The 21,968-nt window shown below is 40.8% G+C and overlaps 2 protein-coding genes and 1 long non-coding RNA gene across 3 annotated transcripts; all 3 read left to right on the top strand.

The window, feature by feature from the left end:
- Positions 1-6,170: 6,170 nt before the first annotated feature.
- On the top strand, positions 6,171-7,999 carry igfals (insulin-like growth factor binding protein, acid labile subunit; the record flags this gene model as incomplete). Its single annotated transcript, XM_079564458.1, has 1 exon — positions 6,171-7,999. One exon carries the CDS (start codon positions 6,171-6,173, stop codon positions 7,908-7,910), a length of 1,740 nt encoding a protein of 579 aa, XP_079420584.1. The 3' UTR covers positions 7,911-7,999.
- A 732-nt stretch (positions 8,000-8,731) lies between these two features.
- On the top strand, positions 8,732-9,800 carry LOC306969050. Its single transcript, XR_013793292.1, has 4 exons — positions 8,732-8,853; positions 9,319-9,420; positions 9,499-9,612; positions 9,698-9,800. It is a non-coding gene; the product is annotated as an uncharacterized lncRNA (long non-coding RNA).
- An 88-nt stretch (positions 9,801-9,888) lies between these two features.
- LOC306968864 (dynein axonemal assembly factor 8) lies at positions 9,889-14,335 on the top strand. Its single transcript, XM_079564423.1, has 17 exons — positions 9,889-9,975; positions 10,040-10,240; positions 10,303-10,518; positions 10,595-10,709; positions 10,784-10,975; positions 11,048-11,185; positions 11,255-11,446; positions 11,519-11,626; positions 11,706-11,850; positions 11,919-11,955; positions 12,488-12,540; positions 12,616-12,770; positions 12,969-13,068; positions 13,153-13,284; positions 13,368-13,526; positions 13,862-14,143; positions 14,220-14,335. Exons 2-17 carry the CDS (start codon positions 10,050-10,052, stop codon positions 14,264-14,266), a joined length of 2,262 nt encoding a protein of 753 aa, XP_079420549.1. The 5' UTR covers positions 9,889-9,975; positions 10,040-10,049; the 3' UTR covers positions 14,267-14,335.
- Positions 14,336-21,968: the final 7,633 nt, after the last annotated feature.

The following is a 21,968-nucleotide window of genomic DNA, read 5'->3' as shown; positions in this document are numbered from 1 at the left end:
CCCAAAAACACAGAACAAAGTTTAACTTATTTATATATCAGTAAAGCACTTATGTAGAAAGGTTTCATAGCATAATATTTCAGTCATGATACACCTGAGGTAAACTGGTGTGTTCAATTTTGCATCAGCATGGACAAGACTAGACATAGCTTTCAGAGACACTATGACAGCCATAAAAATGAAAAATAATTGGTTGTACTTGGTTGAGATGATAGAAGATGGTCCAAGGGGCTGTTGGTGATGGCTATTGGCAACAATTAGCAGCTCACCAGCACCAGAGGGAGTGTGTACAGAGGGAATGAACACCGCAATGCAAAGCAACTCCTGGGAAAATGACAAGTGATGTCCAGAGTAGAGAGAAGTTAAACAATAATACACTGGTCACTCTTCAATCAAACACATACAGGCTGAGAATGCAAAAGCAGACATAACATGTATGATATTTAACGGGCTTAACGCCTACAAATTATTAAGACAAACATTTTAACAGCACACCAGCATATTGTGGATCCTTCGTCCACACTCCAGTTACATCGAGGCAGACTGATCCACAAAAACAGTGTTACTAATCCAGCCTCTTCAGTGCGCTCTAACACGTCCCTCATCACAGCGGACCACAAAGACATGAGACACAGCCCAGATCTGAGTCTGGAGCTGCCGAAAGGACAGATTAGGAGAGTCAGAGCCTACAGAGATGAACCACTCACACACCAAAGGGTTAGCACAGAGCAAATCAGACTGTTGAAACCCTTGCAGCCTCAAACACACTCTGTGGTGATACTTGCATATTTTTGTTCTGATCTGCTCTTTGAAAACAGTGTTTTACTGCATTTAGGCAAGGCTAGTTTATTTAATGAGTAGAGTAAAAACTTTAGAAATCATTATTATATAAAATGAATGGTATTTGGAGATGTAATTTACCAAGCGTTTGCTCACGTGCAAAACGAGTAGCGCGTGCAAAAGTGGATCAGCAGCCGAGTCATTTGAGGATTTTTCACTCCGACCACTATAAGCTGCATAAAACTGAAACACAACCTCACAAGCTTTCTGGATGTACTGCAGCTGTCTTTCAGCTTGTTTAGGCCTGTGACCAAGCTGTTCCAGTAGGATGCTGGAGACAAACAAACAAGTCTCTCTAAATCTGGTCTAGACACTGTACCTTTGATTCTGGCTCTGCCTTTTTGATGGTGAAATAGTGAATTATTCATACAGGTAATTCTGAAGAACAATCAATATTCCATGCAGTCATTAGTACTTTTCCCATTCTGGTATGGATCTGCTGCTGTTGATTACATTTACATATGTCTCAGTGGTGACACGAGCCTCTGTCGGTATAAGGACCTCAGGGACCACCTGCTGCATGTGGGAACAATAGGTCTAACACAATCACATAAATGGTGCCTGATTGTGGTATAGTTAAAAAAAAAAAAAAAAAAAAAGACTACAAACAAAACAAAAATAATAGTAATAATTCAGATCCTTTAGCCCAAGTCAAAATATTCATTGTTATTATTAATCACATTTCTTTCTTGTCATTCAGCTTTACATGATTTCATATGTGTTCATCTAGTCTTTTTTCTAGTCTATTTTTCTGTGGAGCTACAGAGTTTGTGCTGAAAATCAACTTTTGTCTCGTAGTTTTTGAATCACAGGCACTGAAGACAGGCACCAGCTGTTATGTTAATCGCAAGCAAAACAACTAACAAATATCAACAAGTCCAGATATTTGGAGATGCATTCAAAGCCTTTGAAGTCTTGATGCCGTCTGTAGCCATAAACATTTCCAAATTCTACACTTAGAAACACAAATCTTGCTAAATTATAGCAGACTTTTGCATCATCATGTAATAAAGTTGTATCAGTTGTGGCAAAACTATGGTACTCAACTGGTGGGTCGGGGCCTAAAAGTGGGTAGCGGAACCCTTCTCACCCTTAGGGAATATTTCTTCAATAACAGAAAAGTACAAAAACTGTTACATTGATCACTGGGAATGTGTGTTGGAATAAATTTGGGTCAGGGCTTGTCTTCCTATGGTGATGTCCCTAAGCCATGTCTGTTAAAAAAAAAACAACATTATTTTGCCTGTACAAGTAGACCTAGTTTTAATCCTATAGAGCAGCCGTTTTTGGAACATGTTAGAGTAATGAACTGCTCTATGAACAGAAGCAGGGTGGAAAATGAAAGCTTATCATTATCATTATTAATACCATACAAAAGAAGCAGAATTCAATCTCTCTTGAAACACAACAATAGGTCTATTCAGCATTCAGCGAGAGCCAGAATGAAGCTGCCACTGGACTAATGGACACTGGAATACTAATACATTCGTCTTCTGTTATTACTTCACCAGAATAAAAAGTGGTAATCATTTCTAAGCAGATACTCTAGTCATATTCGGGAAAGCTTTGAAATGTTGCTCTGCTCTGAAACATGACTTGGAGCTTTGTGTACATGAGATGCTTCCAGTCTCAGCATGGGACATTTGTGAATAAATTCCACCTTTCCTTCCAGAATTGGTAAAAAAGCAAAAACAGAACCTTCACTAGTTGTTCTCCAATATCTGAGAGAAGAAGCAAAAAAAGGGTAGAAGGTAGTTTCTTGTCAACAATATGATGACCGGTCCATTTTCAAATCGTAAAATGATTTACTTTTAGGCATTCTTTGCCCCTAAAGCCCCATTTTGACAGGACCAGACCCGAATGGACCGGAGCAGTTCAGCCAAAAGTGAACCGCTCCAGTCCTAGACCACTTCAGCCATGGGGTCTGGAGTGGTTTGCAAACTAGACCGGTTTGGGGGAAAGGGGAGGGGGGCTTGTCACCACTCTGATTGGTCAGGCCAATAGTCAGCTTGCATATTCAAAGTTTTTTTTCTCTTCACAAGGCTTTATTATGACTGGTTCACAGAAAATATAGGCATTTTTTCCCTCTCTACTCACAGCCTATGCATGATTTTGATGTGAAATCATTCAATTCAATTTTATATTTTCCCTCATATTTATGTCAGTAATCTACTGCTCAAGTTTTCAAGTTTGATTTGCACAGTTTTCCCATACATTCTTTCTTATTGCCCAAATGAGAGGAGCGAGGCCTCATACATCCCTCTTTTATTTTAGAATTCACTGTCAAACTAAAAATAATAGGTGTAATCGTTTTGGGCATTGTTGTGGTTTCTTTTCTTTTTTCTCAATAACTGTTCCTCTGGCGCTTGAAAACTGTTCAAACACTAGAGCGCTCTGCCCCTCCTAATGGCCACATGTAGCATATACTAAGGTGTTGTGATGCAGGACAAAAGTTCAGTGATATCAAGCTGTGGTTGTTGCCTATCACCTACATATGAATTACCTTGGCCACTCCCATAATGACCAAGGCCACTTTACTCTTGCGGGCGCTGCCCCTCCCTAAATGAACTGGTGTCAAGTGAACCGAACCGGTCTAGTGCTGTCAAAATGGGCCTTAATTGTCATCATCATACATTTCAGCAGCACAGTACAGACTACCAACTGTCACACTGAAATGATTTGGAATGACGCCCTCAGCTGCCATATTTTACTTTGGACACAACTGTCACATTGAATTCTGAAACAATTTCTGAGATCCAACAGCTTTCAGACGTCCACACAGAGACAATCATGTCCTGCATCACACGTCCCACAAGTCACTGTCTGAAGCCATTATTAGAGTCAATCACTGCTTCGTGTTGCCAAAGACATCAGTGAGTTTAACTGTCCAAAGTGAACAAATCCATTAGAAAAAATAACTGAGCTTTCAGTGAGCACGCAGCAGTAGCATCTGTGGGATTCTGTCGGAACTATGGGCCTTGGGTACTTGTTTTTTTTTTTTTTTTTAAGTCGCACCAGCCAAAAAATGTATAATGAAGAATAAACATCTGTAAGTCGCTGCGGAGTATAAGTCGCATCAGCCTTGGCAACTGCCTGGGCACGGAGGCGTAACCGTTGACAAGCCTCTCCCGGCAGCACGTAGCTCCCATTTGCGAACTCTTTCCTCTGACTGTGGCCATTGAGCTTTTAGCCCGTGTTAATTTTTTTTGTTTTCTTCATTGCAGTAAGAGTAACCTACACTTTTTCCCAGTCCCTCACAAGTTTCTCTCTCACTCCACAATTTGTTCTGGTGCTGGATGACATTTTCAGTGGTTCAAGAGCAGCAGATACTGGTCCGCAAACCTAAAGCACCCTCTAGCGGCTGCCAGTGTGCAAATAACAAACATGTGAAATTATATATTTTGATATAAATCGCACCTAAGTATAAAACGCACCCCCAGCCAAACTATGAAAAAAGTGTGAAAATATGGTTCTTTTAATTTTTTGCAATACATCATTTCTCTTTATGAGAGTCTTGGTACCAAAAGGAATCCAAATATACCTATTTTTTGTGGTACGGGGAATTTAACCCAGGACCTTCTTGCTATGAGGCAGGAGGGCTAACTCTCAGATACTGACCAAGGGCAATTTTGAGCCATCAAAAGCATAATACATACTGTAGGCTCTAATATATTTGCTGGATTGTCTTGACCCAGTGTTATTTTTTTAGAACCATCTCTGAATTTAAGATTTGTATTTATTTTTTTTACTAATTGTCCAAATCATGACAATCATTTTGAAGACTTTTGGAAACTAATTAAAAAATGTACCAGTATCAGAGCTCTGGAACTTTAAACTATTAGTTTTATTTACTTTGGCATTTTCTGTGCAGGTCAACACGCCAACGCGTTTGTGTTGTCTGATAAATAAACCTGTTTCTTCATCTTTTAGAGCTCACCACTGTGTTGACTTATTATGAGTCCCACGGGTTTAAGAAATGTAAAAAAAATGTTTTTTAAATGTGGGAAAATAGAAAGGTCAAAGAGTTACTCACTCGGTGTTCTTCATACAGCAGAGACAACACATTTTTACCTGTAAAAGAGGATTAAAAGAGCCAATTAAGCCCTGTCTAAATAATAAAAACAACAGTCATCGTTGTAGTAGTAGTAGTAGTAGTAGTAGTAGTAGTAGTAGTAGTAGTAGTAGTAGTAGGCGTAGTAGTAAGCGTACAAAAACAGGCACTTCAATATAAATACAAAGACACAAATAAATAATCATAGTATACTTTTTGTGTTTTCATAACAACAGTGCCATCTAGTGGCAAAGGTTGTAGATGCCGTTTTGGGACAGACAAATGAAAACAGTAATATAGTGTGAACTTGGTGTGGTATGATTTCACAATGTAAGTTCAGAAGTGTCTGATCTATAAATCTAACATATGTGTTGTCTTTAATGGAGTTTAATGCTGGCCTGATGTTATCTGAATGTGCTTGCACTTTAGAGCTTGGCAGGTTCACGGTTGGCTTAAAAGAACCCAGATACCAAGTACAGAGTAAACATTAAGTTAGTCATTACAGTCATACATGTGATTAGGAACAGACCTCTAGCACTGACCATATCCTCCACAGTGTCACTGATCAATAAAACACAAATTATGCATGAAATGTGCACTGCACAACCTGTCTATTCTATACACACAAAACTTGTGAAAATGTTTGAGAGCTAGCGTGTGCAAAAAAAAAAGTTTAATAGTGTAGCTATGTGTTGAATTAAACCAAATATAAGCAATATAGTAGGGTTTCCTTATCTCCATGCTACTGTATCGGTTCAGAACTACAGTAAGTGCACTCAATGACTGAGCTTCGGTAAACAGCAAAGGGCATGCACATTTAACATAAGATGAATACATTATAATTTATTTTATTGGATTTGCAGGAGAATATTAAATCATGTGATAAAAATGTAATTTTACTCATTCTAAAACTAATTAAAACCAATAAAAATAATATTGTGAAAACTTTGTTTGCAATTATCATACTGCCATCAGTGCACCAGCTATTGGGATATCAGATCAGCAGAAATAAAGATAATATTGTTTGAAGCAATGGTTGAATGAGGGAAATGAAAGGGTTAATAGTTTCCGTTCATTGACTCACCAGAAGCATTGAACAGGGTTGTGGAGGTGGCAGGCTTCTGCATACAAACACACGCACAAGGGTCAGTCATCAGTGTTTGAGTCTGTCAACACAGAATCAAGATCAGGAGCTTTGAGGTAAGGCACAAAACTCAAAATGTAATGTATAATGAGTTAGTTGGGAATTAACTGCAAATTGTTTTATGATGTTTTTAGTATGAAAGCTATCGTCCTGCTGGTGTTGTTGGCTCAGGGGGTGCTATTTGTACAGTCCACTCCGGAGACTTCTACAGAGAGTGGCACAGAGGAACCCATCCCCTGTTCAAAGTCATGCACCTGTCTTTATGATGACTACAGCCTGGAGCTCAATGTCTACTGCAGCTCTAGAAACTTGACCCAGGTTCCGAACGACATGCCAACGTCCACGCATTCACTGTGGCTAGATGGAAACCTATTCACTTCACTCCCAGCTAACTCTTTCAAGGACCTCTCCAATTTGGATTTTCTAAACCTGCAAAGTGGACAGCTGGGAACCATTGACCCTCAGGCCTTTCGGGGATTGCGATCATTAGCTCATGTTCATCTTGAGAGAAACCGACTGAGAACATTACCAGGTACAGTTTTCCAGAGTACCCCAAATCTCGCCTCACTAAGTCTACACAATAACCAGCTTCGCATCGAGGAGAGACTATTTGCTGGACTGTCCAACATGTGGCTCCTAAATCTGGGGTGGAACTCAATATCGTTGCTTCCCGAGATGGCCTTCCAGGACCTCCATGGCCTTCGAGAGCTGATACTGGCAGGGAACAGGCTGGCTTACTTGCAACCCCAGCTTTTCCAAAACCTGGTGGAGCTAAAAGAGCTAGATCTGACGGGAAACTTTATAAAGGTGATCAAAGCAAATGTGTTTGTCAAACTCACCAAACTGCAAAAGCTGTACCTGGCCCAGAACCAGATTGCATCAGTGGTGCCCAGAGCTTTTATGGGCATGAAGTCTCTCAGATGGCTTGACCTTACTAATAACAAATTAACCACTATGCATGATGACACATTCTTGGGTCTCCCTAGTCTACATGTGTTACGGCTGTCTAATAACACCATCACTGGAATACGGCCACGAACTTTCCGTGATCTGCAGTATCTGGAAGAGCTGCGCCTCAGCTACAACAGAATCCGTTCTTTGGGAGACAGGATCTTTGAGGGACTTGGCCACCTGGAGGTCCTTGAACTAGACCACAACCAAGTCCAGGAGGCACAAATTAATAGTTTTGCAGGCCTGTCCCACGTAGCGGTCATTAATCTTTCTGGCAGTTGTTTTATCACACTTCCAGACCACGTTTTCAGAGGCTTACCAAAGCTCCATAGCCTCCATTTGGACAATGGCTGTCTAACCAAGATCACAAGTCAAGCATTCAGTGGACTTTCTGGTCTGTGCCGGATATTTTTACAACATAACAACATCTCAGAGGTGGAGAGCGATAGCTTTGCAGACATGGCTGGCTTATCAGGTCTAGATTTGCGTTCAAACAAGTTGGAGACATTGAGCATCCAAGCATTCTCCGGTCTGAAAAGTTTAGAGTACTTGCTTCTGTCTAACAATAAATGCCAACAGTTTTTGCTCAATGGCACAATGCAGATTCTCCCCAAGCTCCACTATATTGACCTAAGAGACAATGCCCTGTCTTACTTGATACCAGATTTCCCAGTGACCATGGAAAAACTCCTTCTGTCCGGAAACCCCTGGAAATGTGACTGCAATTCTGTCCCACTGAAAGAATATAGCCAGAGAAATCCACTGATTGTTCCAAGACAACTTGAGACCCATGCAGAGGGTGAAGAGCCAGACACCACCATTACAATATACAACAATATCACATGTACTAGCCCACCTCGCTTGGCTGGACAAGATCTACGGGACACAGACAGTGAACATTTTCAGAGCTGCCAGCCTTTGTAATGTCAAAACAGCAAAATAATGAATATAGTAGCCTAGAGACTTACATTTCACCCAAAGGAGTTTAAAATGGGTTGGAACACTGCACTTTTATAGATCAAAACCAATGCCGAAATAAATGAACTTGATTTGTACAGATCTACTGGTCATTCATTTGCTATTTGTTTACTCAATAAAAAACATTTTAAGGATTAGCAATAATATGTAGATTTCATATTCAGGTGATTTTGTAATTTTATGTTTGCTTCTGGCATTAGTTTGCACTGTTGTTCAATGATGTTGAGCAATAAACATAAAAATGTACAAAGAAGTTCAAAGACGAAAAATATGTCTATTATAAGAGAAAAGCCAGCATGCAGATGAACGATTCTCACATGAACTACAGCTATAACACAGAGAAATCAGCTGACTTTAAACATGAACAGAGCATAATCCACAACAAGCTAACACGCTGGCTAACTTCACAACAAGATACTTGTAAATAAACTTCAGGTATGGGGTTTTATTTAAATAACTACTTACTTAGTTGTTAAGTTTTCTTATTAGCACTGTTGATGCGCACTCCACATTCATATGTTTGGCAAACATGATCTTCAGAAACGCTACGTTCTGGCAGCGTAAATAAGGTTTAAAAACGTCGGGGGAAATGGTCACAGCGGTAAGTCTTTGAACGCCAGGCGGTGACACGCGGTTTAAAACCCCGCCACCACAAAGTGACGTTGTCAAACGCAGAACACGTGCAGAGGTGGAGCTTCCGTTGTCATGGTACCCCTATGAGTTTTGCCTTTTACAGCATGTTAGTTGCTAAAGTTACCACAACAGCTGAACGTTAGCATTGTAACAGATATTTGCTTTTTTGTGATTAAAAACAATGGACAAGAGCATTTGGAGGTCAATTGTGGACCAAGTAAAGCCGCTGATACCCTCGATTGATGCAACTTCTTCGGTATGTACGCAACTTTCTTTGGTTACTTAGCAACAACCGAGCTAGCGCGTAACACTTTCTTGTAGCTATGATTATTTTAACGTTTGCATGTCGAGCCTTTGTGGAAATATTACATTAATGCAGTATTATTATTATTATTATTATTATTATTATTATTATTGTCATTATTATTATTATTATTATTATTATTATTATTATTATTAGTAGTAGTATTAGTATTATTGTCATTATTATTATTATTATTATTATTATTATTATTATTATTATTATTATTGTCAGTATTATTATTATTATTATTATTATTATTGTCATTATTATTGTCATTATTATTTTTATTATTGTTATTATTATTATTATTATTATTATTATTATTATTATTATTATTATTGTCATTATTATTATTATTATTATTATTATTATTATTATTATTATTATTATTATTATTACGATTAATACTTACTGCAGTCTGAGGATGAAGCCAATATTGAAATATTTCAAAGACCACCCGGACTTTCTCTCAAACTTCCTGATGATGGGAGCATAACAGCAGAAAACACTGACATGCCGGTATTTAATCAATCTAACATAATTATTTGTTTAATAAAGCGAAATCAGTCTTTCACTGGCAATCTGGTTATAATTTAGGGTCCACTGAAATGTACTGAACCTGAAAAGAGTTTACATAAACAGAAACCAGCCACCTCAGATGAGAGGAGCAGTAAATCCAGCCACAGCAATGGTGTTGTCCTCTCATTCGCTGTAAGTACAGTCTATTACAGTGTTTAGATGTGTTTTTATTGTTTATATATTAAACTAGATAGTATTATCTAATTGCTTGTGACAGAGACTTGAACATGTGGATTTAGATGCCCTTCAATGCACCATACAGGATGAGAATATCAAGCCACAGTATGTGCTGCCTGAAATAAGAGATATTACATATGGAGGCAAGTCCTAGAGTCTGTCCAAGTCACAAACATTGACACTACCTGTGTTCACATTGTCTACATTGTCATTTTCTTTTTCTATAGCTGGAGACGAAGAAGATTACTACAAAAGTATTTTGGAAAAAATAACATATTTCTGTGAGAAGCAGTCGACAAACTGCCCCAAAAATGTCAAGTAGGTGAATTTACTTTAGAGGATGATTATTTTTATTGCAGTATTTTATCATTGTACTACACAGGGAAAGCTACATGGGAAACGCACTAGAGGAAAATATGTTGGAAGAGAAACATATTTCTCCAACTGTATTTATTGATTTGAGATGTCAAAATCAAACATGTTCAACCCCAATAAGGTCCCTGGATCTTTGCTCATTTCATAAAGAAGCAAAAGAAGTTAACAAACCCTATGAGATCAATACTGGAAGTCAGACAAACTGCTGGTAAGTTTGCTACAATCTGGTATTTTTATGCTTATTTTGTGATGAGTGTTTTTTTTTTGTAGGAAAGAAACTGGCAAAAGCATGTTACTTCGTAAAATAAGAGAGAACAATGAAATAAATAAATGTATAAATAAAGAAGCAGTCGGTGTGGCGACAAATAAATGTAACTTGGAAAACCAACCAAAGGGTAGACACCTCTCATGTAGCGAGTCTGAGCACATCAAGCCTAAAACAGGAGGTCAGAAAAGTAATCAAGACATAGTATCTGAGAAACCAAGGTATGTTGCTGCTTTAACCTTTCATAATAAATGAAGTAAAAACATTGCATTCTGCTCCTAATTACTCATTCATCAGAGATCACTTCAACCATTATCAAACCATTGTAAAAGAACTGGAGAAATGTCGACCAACAAAGTCTGTTGGACAGAAGCAGCCAGCTGCTGAAAAGACTGATCTTCTTTATGATATAGTAAGTGCATATGCAATTAAGGGAAACTAATTTATAGTCGACTAAAGGTAATCAGCTTTGGCAACTTCTTTCAGGAAGCCTCTTCTCTTGAACCAGTTCGAACATTGCCCACAGATATTGGGAATGCTGCACACATGCTACTGATAGTCAATCTCTCAAGTCCTGGGATGGTTACTGAGAGAGGACAAAGAAAAAGACAAAAACTAGATTCAACCTTAACTAAGTCACACATTTATAACATATTAGTGGCTTGGTTTCTTTCTTTGGTCAGTATTTATCAGTTATATTATGCATTTACAATCAAGTCCTCATTTTGTTTTTTCTTTGTTGCAAATTAGGTGGGCTCTAATCCAAACTGCATCGATGAAGCTAATGCTACAGCACCATTCTGGGTCGCTGGCCTTCAACAGCTTTGGTCAGAGAATGGTCTGGCTTTGCATGTCTTTGTTGTTGCCAAACACACCTATACACAGAGGGTAGAAGTGAAAAATGTGTAACTGTTTCATATATTGTATACAAACTTAAAAACTCTTAATTTCTTTTAGAAAAAGGACTCTGACATCTATGCTCCTTTCTTCAATCACATCAATACATTTCTGTCTGAGACTTCGCTTTCCACCATTGCTTATTGGCTTCCTCAGTTTAATGTCTTCATGGGCGAAGACACCAACAACCCAACCGTTTGTCTTCCATCTTACCATTTAAGCTCATTCATTACTGCTACATCGAACAAAAAAGTGAGTATTACATTTATTTTATTGAAAGTATCCTCAAGATATGTGCCTAGTATTGCCTGGGTGTCATTTTAGGTGATAAGCAGGATATTTAGTGTCAGCCCAGGGTTTTACTGGCACACTTTGGAAACCTCAGGCCATGAATGTAAAGGAAGAGAAACCACACAAGAGCTGCACACTGAGGTGAGTTTCTTAATCCAAGAAAAATATGCAAAACACATGTGTATGGACATGTAAGATTTTAACTTTATGTTCTCAATAGGTATCTGTCGCTTTGGGATGTAAAAACTTCTTTCAACTCCCGCTGGTCATGCACTACACAGTTCAGACCCTACTAGATTCAGGATTAGATATTTGTGGCTTAAGGCTTCTTTATCCATCACCTGACCATTTGGCTCATAGCATTGGTAAAATGGCAATTTGTACAATTTTATTTTATTGTAGTTTATGTTTATTTAAAATACTTTCTTTTCAGGATGTAAGTCCATCCTTGATAAAGGTGGCGACACTCAGTGTGTTCTTGCTGTTGCAGTCCGTGGCCCCAATGCACACTTGTTATTGCAGGGAATAAACAACTCAGTAGAGGGCATGCTTAGACAGAAGGCCATTGCTGCTGAAAATGGTGAAGATGTTTTGCCGTTGTGCACACCTCAACAACATAATCATGTGCACCAAGAGCTATGTCTGTGGTTTTCTGGAAGACTGGTCAGTGGAAAGTACCAAGATCCTTCCTTAAAAAGGTTTGTCAGATGCATTTAACTTCCATCTGATGTTTTTGAAAATTATCTCAATATCAGACTATTGAAACATTTGACTCTACCTGTTGTCAGAATGTGCACGTATATATTTTTGAGTTTAGGTGCGCCTTCTTTGCAAATACATTTTTAGTTCTTAGCGTTCCAAAGATTCTTTGCCATTACAATTATTGGGTTTTCTCCAAAATGTGTTCTATTGTTGTGCGGCTGAACTGCTGAATTGAGGTGCTGTAATTTTGAATGTTGTTAAAAGTAAACTCAACTGAAGCAAATCATGTTTTTTCCTTAGTGAAGTTCTGGTGACTTCAGATTACACATTTTTCCTATGTGCTACGACTAAAGGTAATCTCTGAGTCACTTAACTTTATTTGTGATACATTGGTGTAGTTTGCTGACTGTTTCCAATGCAATGTACAGCTGATATACTCCTGGTGGTGTCACCTCTCATTCCTCCATCTTGCTATGCCAAAGTGCTGTCCACATGTAAGCATCGAGGTTTTATTCTCAGAGGCCTACAGAGAATAGAAATCCACAATGACAGAGCGTCACTGCTAGGATTCACCAGTCAACAAGTAAGAGTCAGACCTGAGTTAACATAAATTGTAATGTCTAATCTGGGTGTTAACTTTACAACCAACTTAGTTCTAGATCCTTTTAAAACCAGTTTAGTCTTGATCTGATCTTAATTAGGCCAGGTGGATGGTGTGAGAAGTTTCTGATCCACAGAACTATATCATTCATCTACATCAGAAACAGTTGTATTTCTGTAGGCCAAGACCTTCTGCACATCAGCTTCTCAAAACTGTTACTGTCTGGTGTTGATACTTAAGAAGGAAAACGCTCAACTCCACAGCATGACTCTCCCAGCAGGTTTGAAGTGTTTTATTTCTGTTAGTAAAAGATTTGTTATTGAAACAGTTTCACTTTATTGGTATTTTCTTGAATATTCGCCAGCACTTATGAAAGAATTCAAGACACACAACCTTCTGACCTGCCTGCTTGCCACACGTGATGTTGTTCAAACAGTAGACCCAAGTTTGTGTTTCCACACAGCCTCCTATAGCAACAATCTGTACCATACTTTTGGTAAGAAATGTTTGTCAAGTGTCAGTGTAGTTGAAGTTCATTGTCACCTAATATTTAGTTTTGCAATTACAATATATTTTTAGCCAGGTTGGCTTGGGCATTCCCAGATCCCTCCACTGTGGTCCTGTCCAATCTAAAGTGTCCCCTGGACTTGGAAATGGATGAATTAGTAGTTTTGACTTTATGTGGACAGGACATGAGCCAAGGTCTAGACCTCCTACACAGAGCTATCACACAACATGGTGAGTGAAGGTCAAACGCAAATTCACTACAAAACTAAAAAGATCCATTGCATTTTCTATCTTTTGTCAAAGCTAGCCTTAACTACTTCAATGTAGTAAGCAGCAGTTCTGTTTGAGCTTTCCTTGATTTTTACTATTACTATAGCTCCATTCACTATCTAAAAATGTTTTAACTTCTAAATCTCTACTTGATGCCTAGCGAACAAACAGGTGCCACATTCAAGAAGTAATTTGTGTTACTTATACTGATCATATTTTAATGTTCAGTGTGAACATGCCAGTTGCTAAAATGTTTTATAAATGGCTAAATTTACACTGTACATATTTCTCCTCAGGGTTTAAGCTGCTTGGTCTCAAGTGGCTGCCTGTGTTGACTCGACTTCAGGCCCAGGAAGTCAGCCCTTATGAAGTTGGAGAGAAGTGTAGCCACAGTGCTCTGGTCACTCTGATGTCAGCCCCAGCTTTAGTGTGCCCTCTGAGGCAGAACGATGCTTTGACCACTTTGAGGAAACTTGTACCGAACTATTCCACTAAGGTGGGTGTTTGGATGTCACCCACACCTCAAGTGGCAACCAGACAAATGGCCCTTTTCTTTTTTGAGCAGGAGCTCTTTGCTTGTAAGTACTGTTTCTCTGTGTTACGTGACTTGATTTTGCTTTGTGATGAATGAAATAGTTTTGTTTTTTTTACTAGGTGCAGAGCAAAGAGACAATAAATCACAGGGAAATTCTGAGGGCTAGTCTGTCGCCTACATAACTGAAGCCAACAATCAGCTTTTGTTGAACAGTGAAAAATAAAAAATAATAAAAACAATGCTTGTAATTTTCTTGTAGTTTGACTCTTTAAAATATGAGCTGAACTATGGTCTAGATATACTTTTCATATTCATTTATAACTGTACACAGGTCACTGATTGCATGAACTGATGAATTTCTTTTGCACACTTTGTTCAGGAATGAAAACTGTGCACTAGTCTTAAGCAGATATCACGCAGCCAGGCTCCTAACAAGTGAAATGTTTTAAGAACTGGTTTCATAAAATAGATAATCAATGTTTTGTGCTGAAGGTCATTATTGTGGACAGTGCAGTGTATCTAAGGGCAGTGTTGTACAATGAGACCGGTCCCTGAGCAGGTACATTATGGATATAAATATTCATCGGTGAGGGCTCACTATTTTTAAATTAGATTGAATATTTACATGTCCGTATAGAGGTGTGTTTCCACTTTTCATTCATTTAACACTTGAGGATTACTGTTAATTAGAGTCATTTGGTGAAGAATTTGATGTCATGATGTTGAAATGTGAACTTTGTAAAAGTACACTTAAAATGTTGTGCTTATTTACTGGTTTCAGAGTCCCTGATACCCAGTGCACCCTGGCAAACAAACTATTTGCAACTCCTGCATATGCCCTGCTGAGCCAAGGGACCTCTCGACCTGTGTTAGACCTGCTGAGTCCAGGCTGCCATCTAGTGGAAGCAAAACCATGATGCATAGTAAGAATTATTTAGCATTTTATATTGCAGATAGTGCCACAATATTAGTGTTTATTATATCCGTTCAGATGGTTACGTGACGTGTCCCATTGTCCAACTGCTGCACAGGGTTAGAAACTTACTTAAATCAGTTTAAAAGAAATTATATTTTTTTCAAAACGGAGACAATGTTTTATGGGTCTTCTGCCCTCAGTTGAGCGTGAGGTTACTCAACCTATGCAGCGAGCTTAAACATAGCCTAGGAGAAGATGGCTCCAGGAACAACAGGACACAGTGTTTCTTCTGAGGTTCTTTACTGAAGACCAGTTTTCCTCTCATTTTGGCTTTGTAAAACTGTAAATACAGCAACAAAAATACAGTTACAATTATTGTGTAACATAAGAAAGAAAGCTAGCAACAAAGCTTGTCTCATACAAAAACGTGTTTTCTTGTTAGTTGAAATAACCTTATAAGTAATCAAAAACGTAACACAACATAAGAAAAACGAAGTTACACATTGCTACTTACAGATTATGGCATGTATAGCTTCCCAAAGATGTAGGAGACTGTAGGACGTCAACAGCTTCGGACATTTTTCTCAGACTACTTTATGCCTGCTGCTTACAATAAAAGACCACCGGGGGCAGTGTAGCGCACACACAATAAACGAAGAAGACCCCCGAAAACTAAGGGATAATACCGACACCTTGTGGGCAAACGCAGAAATGCACAAGAAATAAAAACTAATAGAATATCAAAAAACCAGAGGGACGGAATACTCCCCGCCTGACATTGGTAGAATGTCACCCATATCAAACATGTAAATACAGATAAAGGCAACGAAACAAAGTACTGGATTTCAAGTAGTGTCCTTAGATACCAACAACACAACCTCACTAATAGGTCTGGTGTAGACTCTGAGTTCACCCTTGCGGAAAATCTTCACCTCTATTTTCCTGACAAGTCCGTCCGCACTTGGGAAGGTTTTGGTGATTAGTCCAAGTGGCCAGTTGTTTCTATGTTCAAGTGTCTCCTTTAGCAGAACAACATCTCCTGTTTGTAGATTTGGTTTTACTGTTTTCCATTTGCGTCGGTTCTGAAGTCCTGAGATGTATTCTTTTTTCCATCGGCTCCAGAAGACTTCGGAGAGGTATTGTACACGCTTCCATTGAGCTCTGAAAAGATCACTGCTTTCAAACTGGCCCGGTGGGACTGGCGGGGTCGCAACTTTTTGTGTGAGCAACATGGCAGGGGTAAGAATGACAGGATTTTCCGGATCTGTAGAAACTGCTGTCAGTGGTCGAGCATTTACTATTGCAGTGACTTCAGCCATTAATGTCACTAATATCTCATGAGTAAGTTTTGCATTTCTATGTTCTAGAAGCATTGCGTCAAGGATTTTGCGTGTGACCCCAATCATGCGCTCCCAGGAGCCAGCCATATGTGACGCATGTGGGGGGTTAAAAAGCCATTTGCAGCCAGAGTCTTTGAGAAAGCTGTGTAGTTTGCTGTTGTTACAGCCTTGTTTGTCTATTTGCAGTTCTTTGCAGGCACTCACAAAATTTGTCCCACAATCAGATCGAAGAAGTTTGACTGCACCCCTAATGGCGAAGAAACGACGCAGTGCGTTGATGAACGACGACGTGTCCATTGATTCTATAATTTCAATGTGAATGGCGCGTGTGCTCATACATGTAAATATGACTGCCCATCGTTTTGCATCTGATTGCCCACCACGTGTTTTTCTGACTGTGACAGGCCAGGGACCGAACACATCAAGGCCTACATGTGTGAAAGGAGGGTCTGTGGACAGCCTATCTTCTGGTAGCTCAGCCATGATCTGCTCCTGTTGTCTGCCCCTTAGCTTGCGGCATGTGACACAGTTGAATATCACTCTGCTTATTGTTCTTTTACCTCCCACAATCCAAAAACCTGCAGCTCTGACTGCCCCTTCAGTAAAATGTCTTCCCTGGTGGCATACTTTCATGTGGAAGTGCCTTATGATGAGTTGGGCAATGTGGTGCTTTCCCGGGATGAGTATGGGATTTGTTTCATCTGATGTCAACTGTGCTCGTTTTAGTCTCCCACCCACTCTGAGGATTCCATTAGTATCGATAAATGGGTTCAGTTTGCTAAGTGGGCATGAGTTTTTTAGAGGTGCACCTTTTTCAACTTGTCTTATGTCCTCTGCATAGACTTCTCTTTGAACGGTGTGAATGATAGTGGTCTGAGCTTGATTGAGTTGCTTTTCAGTTAAATGTTCATTACAGTTGTGCCAGCCATGACAGGAGCTCTCTGTGTTCTGCTTAAATGACTGAGCAATGTGTTGGAGTTTGGTCATAGCTTTAAGTAGTACATTCCAACTTGAAAACTTTTCAAATCTGGCACTATTGAGTTTATCCTTTGAGAGAATGGTGGCACAAGTAGTGACTTCAGGTCGCAGTTCATTGTCAGTGTCTGGGTCTACAAGATCAAACGACTCTGCCTGTGCTTGCCCTTTTTCTGATTTGGTAAGGAACGTGGGTCCACTGAGCCATGTGGAGTTAGAGAGCTGCTCAGCAGGTAATGCCCGTGTGGCATGATCGGCAGGATTTAAGTGAGTAGGCACGTAATGCCACTGGTGAGCTTGTGTTGAGCGCCTAATACGCTCCACTCTGTTGTGCACATAAACATGAAAGCGTCTCTTTTTGTTAAAGATGTAACCGAGCACTACTTTAGAGTCTGTGTAGCTCACCTGTTCAACTGAGATGTCTAGCTCCTCCAGGACTAACTCGGCCACCTCAACAGCCAAGACTGCTCCGCAGAGTTCAAGTCTGGGTATGGTGATGTCTGGTTTAGGGGCGAGCCGTGCTTTGCCGAGAATGAATCCTACTTCACTGTGTCCATCCCCATCTGTGAGTTTGAGGTAAGCAACAGCGCCCACTGCCTTAGTGGAGGCATCACAAAAGACATGGATCCCCTTAATTGGTGCTGCAGACAGTGGTATTGATGTGTACATTCTGGGGATTTCAAGTTGTTGTAGATGTTTGAGGGAGCCTTTCCATTGTTGCCACTGTTGTAATTTGTCTTTAGGCAGTTCGGTGTCCCATTCACAAATGTTAGTGGAAATGTCTCTCAGTATGGCCCTGCCTTCTACAATGACTGGGACAGCAAAGCCAAGCGGGTCGTACACACTATTAATGACTGACAGTACTCCCCGTTTAGTGAAGGGCTTATCATTGACTGTTACCTGAAACTTGAACAGGTCTGTGGACAGGTCCCAGCCCAGGCCTAAGCTGCGCTGCATGGGTGGGGAAGTCTGCCCGAGGTCAAGGCCCTGCATGTCCGTTGCAAGGTCCTCACTTGGAAAGGCACTTGTGATGATAGGACAGTTGGATGAGATTTTATGCAAGCGTATGTTGCACTGAGCCAGCATCTTCTGAGCCCTACAGAGAACATTAATGGCCTCATCTGTGGAAGAGAATGATTTTAGTCCATCATCTACATAAAAGTGACGTTCAATGAACTCTCTTGCATCACAGCCGTATTCCCTTTCTCCCTCCATTGCAGACCGTTTCAGTCCATAGATAGCCACTGATGGGGAGGGGCAGTTCCCAAATACGTGTACTCTCATCCTGAATTCCTGCACTTCTCCGTCCAGATCATGGTTTTTGAACCACAAAAAGCGAAGATAATTGCGGTGGTCCTCTCTGACCAGAAAGTTGTGAAACATTTGCTCCACGTCTGCCATGGCTGCATATGGGTCAGACCTGAAACGCATCAGAACTCCCACAAGAGTGTTATTGAGATCTGGCCCTTTTAGTAGCACATCATTGAGAGAAACATTGTTGCATTGTGCACTCGAATCAAAGACTACCCTTATTTTTCCTGGCTTTTGAGGGTGGTAAACTCCAAAACTAGGGAGATACCAACATTCTTGGTCTGGAGTGAGAGCAGGAGCTGGTTCAGCATGGCCCTTTTGAAAGATTTTATCCAAAAACTCAACATAATGCTCCCTCATTTCAGGTTTCCTTTTTAGCGTTTTGCGGAGCGACATTAAACGACTGAGGGCCTGGTCCCTGTTGTTGGGCAAACGCTGTCTGGGGGTGCGGAATGGGAGCGGAGCTATCCAATTATTCTCATCATCTTTTGCAAAGTCTTTGTGCATAATGTCCAAGAACAAAGCATCTTCTGCTGAGAGTGCCACTTTGTCATCATCTGCTGTTTGCTGGAAAATGTGTCTGCCCAATTCAACTTGTGTCTTTTCAAGTGTAGGGCAGTTTTCTGTGTATTTGTCTTTGATATAGATGTTGTTTTCACAGGGGGTGAGGAAGGTAGGGCGCCCGTTGGTAAGAATGTTTGTCTTAAAAGAGTTCACAGTGGATTTGTGAGCACCTGAGAGGCAGACATCCCCTATAACTACCCATCCCAAATCAAGGTGTTGAGCATAAGGCGCACTGTTTGGACCATTCACCTGACTGCGGACCTTGTGAGCCTGGATGATGTCTCTGCCCAAGAGGAGAAGAATGTCTGCTGATGGGTCCAGAGGAGGAATCTCCGAAGCAATTGCCTGTAGATGAGGGTGAGCCGACGCAGCCTCAGGGGTGGGAATCTCATCCCTGTTATCTGGAATCTGATCACATTCTGTTAGTATGGGCAGCAACATGGACACTTTTCCATTTACATCCTCAATAACAAAGTCGCTAGCTCTGCGTCCTCCAGTCTCTGATAAACCAGCGCATGTTTTCATGGTGTATGCGAATACGGTACCTTTCACATTAAACATGTCAAAGAAGGCAGACCTGGCTAAGGATGAATTGCTTTGATCGTCTAACATGGCGTACATCCTCCTTTTCTCTTCAGGGGATGTGCGGGGATACACGTTGACTAAGCAAATCTTAGAGCAGGATTTACCTTTTAGGCCTTGGCCACACACTTTTGTACAACTGCTTGTGGTTACAGGGCTTGGGGAATCGGACTCCCCGCCGTGACTCTGAGGCAGAGGGGTAGTATCTTTAGGTGTCCATGGAGGTGGACCAGCGTGCATGGCAGACACGTGCGCATCACTATTACATTCTGAGCATTGTACAATGGCTTTGCAGTCTTTGGCTCTGTGACTTGTGGAAGAACAACACTTATAACAAATAGCGTGTTCTCTGAGAATACCTTTTCTTTCGTCCAGTGTTTTTGACCTAAATCCCCTGCATTTAGCGAGTGAATGGGGCTTGTGGTGAATAGGACATTGCTTGTCCGGATTGAGAACAGATGTTTGAGATGTGCCGTTTGTTTGACTGATTTCGGTTTTGTTCACTTCAACCGGAATTCTGTATTTGGTTGGTTTTACCAGTGGCTTGTCGACTCTTGGAGCTACTATGTTTGAACTTTGTAACATAAAGCTAGGATCTGTTTTCATTTCAGCATAGTCATTTACAAACTGAACAAAATATGAGAAAGGTGGGTAAACTGCACCATTGTCTCTTTTGTATTTTGTCCCTTGTTTCACCCATGACTCCTGGAGTCCGTAAGGGAGCTTTTCAACTATCGGGTTTATCCCCCTTGGGGTGTCAAGAAAGCTAAGGCCTGGCAGATAACTTTCGCTTTGTGCATACTGTAACTCTAGCAGAAGATCTGCAAGCTCCTGTAGTAGGCGAGCGTCTTTATTGGATATCTTTGGAAAAGTCTGTAAACGTTGGAAAAGTGACGCTTCGACTACCTCTGGAGAGCCATAACTCTTGTCTAGACGCTGCCACAAACGTTGGAGGCCTGCTTGTGGGTTGTTCACATGGACTGCCCTGATCCTCAGAGCGTGTTGAAGTGACTCCCCGCCGAGCCACTTGGTGAGGAGGTCGAGCTCTTCGTCGGGCCTGAGGTTGAGGCCTTCTATGGCGTTGCAGAAGATGGACTTCCAGGACAAGTAAGACTCAGGACGGTTGTCGAAAACCTTGAATCCTGCCGTCAGCAGATCGCGGCGTGCTAGGTAGGTTGCTAGGTCTGACAGTTCAGTCTGTGGAGTCACTGAACGTCTGGGCTGGGGTGACATGTCCAATTTTATGTGTGTAGGAGGGGACTTTGACTGCTTCCTGTCTACACAATCAGTGGGATTCTCACCCGCAAAGGAAGCAACTGGAGTTTTGCTCTGTTGTTGATGGTGAGAGTCGTAATGACAGACCAGTTGTTCTGCGTCAGGCTTTTCTTCTTCGTTAACTCGCAAACTGTGGTTGAAGTGAGCATTCACATAGTCTTGAGCACGTCTGACGGAAGGAGGCGTCTTGGGGGAGATGCCGTGCTTAGTGAGGTCGATGGCGTGGTGCTCCTCGTCAGCTGCCGCTTCCAGGACATTAGCTGCAGCAAGCGCTGCTTCAGCCTCACCCTCCTTCTTCAGAGCGTTTAGTGTTGCCTCGATGCGTGCCTTCTCAATCTCCATATCGATCTGGCGTTTGGCGTACTGTGCTCTTGTGCGGGCGGCTTCTGCGTCTGCTCGGGCTCGTGCCGCAGCTTGACTGCAGCACGACGAATGGCGTGAAGAACGTGAGTGGCACTCCGGCTGGACCACCTGGGAGATGGGTGGTGTAGCTTCATGCTGAGACATCTTGGTTGCTTGATAGGTAGATAATCTTTTTACTCTTCTGCCCTCAGTTGAGCGTGAGGTTACTCAACCTATGCAGCGAGCTTAAACATAGCCTAGGAGAAGATGGCTCCAGGAACAACAGGACACAGTGTTTCTTCTGAGGTTCTTTACTGAAGACCAGTTTTCCTCTCATTTTGGCTTTGTAAAACTGTAAATACAGCAACAAAAATACAGTTACAATTATTGTGTAACATAAGAAAGAAAGCTAGCAACAAAGCTTGTCTCATACAAAAACGTGTTTTCTTGTTAGTTGAAATAACCTTATAAGTAATCAAAAACGTAACACAACATAAGAAAAACGAAGTTACACATTGCTACTTACAGATTATGGCATGTATAGCTTCCCAAAGATGTAGGAG

The sequence above is a fragment of the Gobius niger genome (assembly GCF_951799975.1).
Source record: "Gobius niger genome assembly, chromosome: 10".
In the NCBI taxonomy this organism is placed as follows: Eukaryota; Metazoa; Chordata; class Actinopteri; order Gobiiformes; family Gobiidae; genus Gobius; species Gobius niger.
This window is presented reverse-complemented; position numbering and strand designations above follow the sequence as displayed.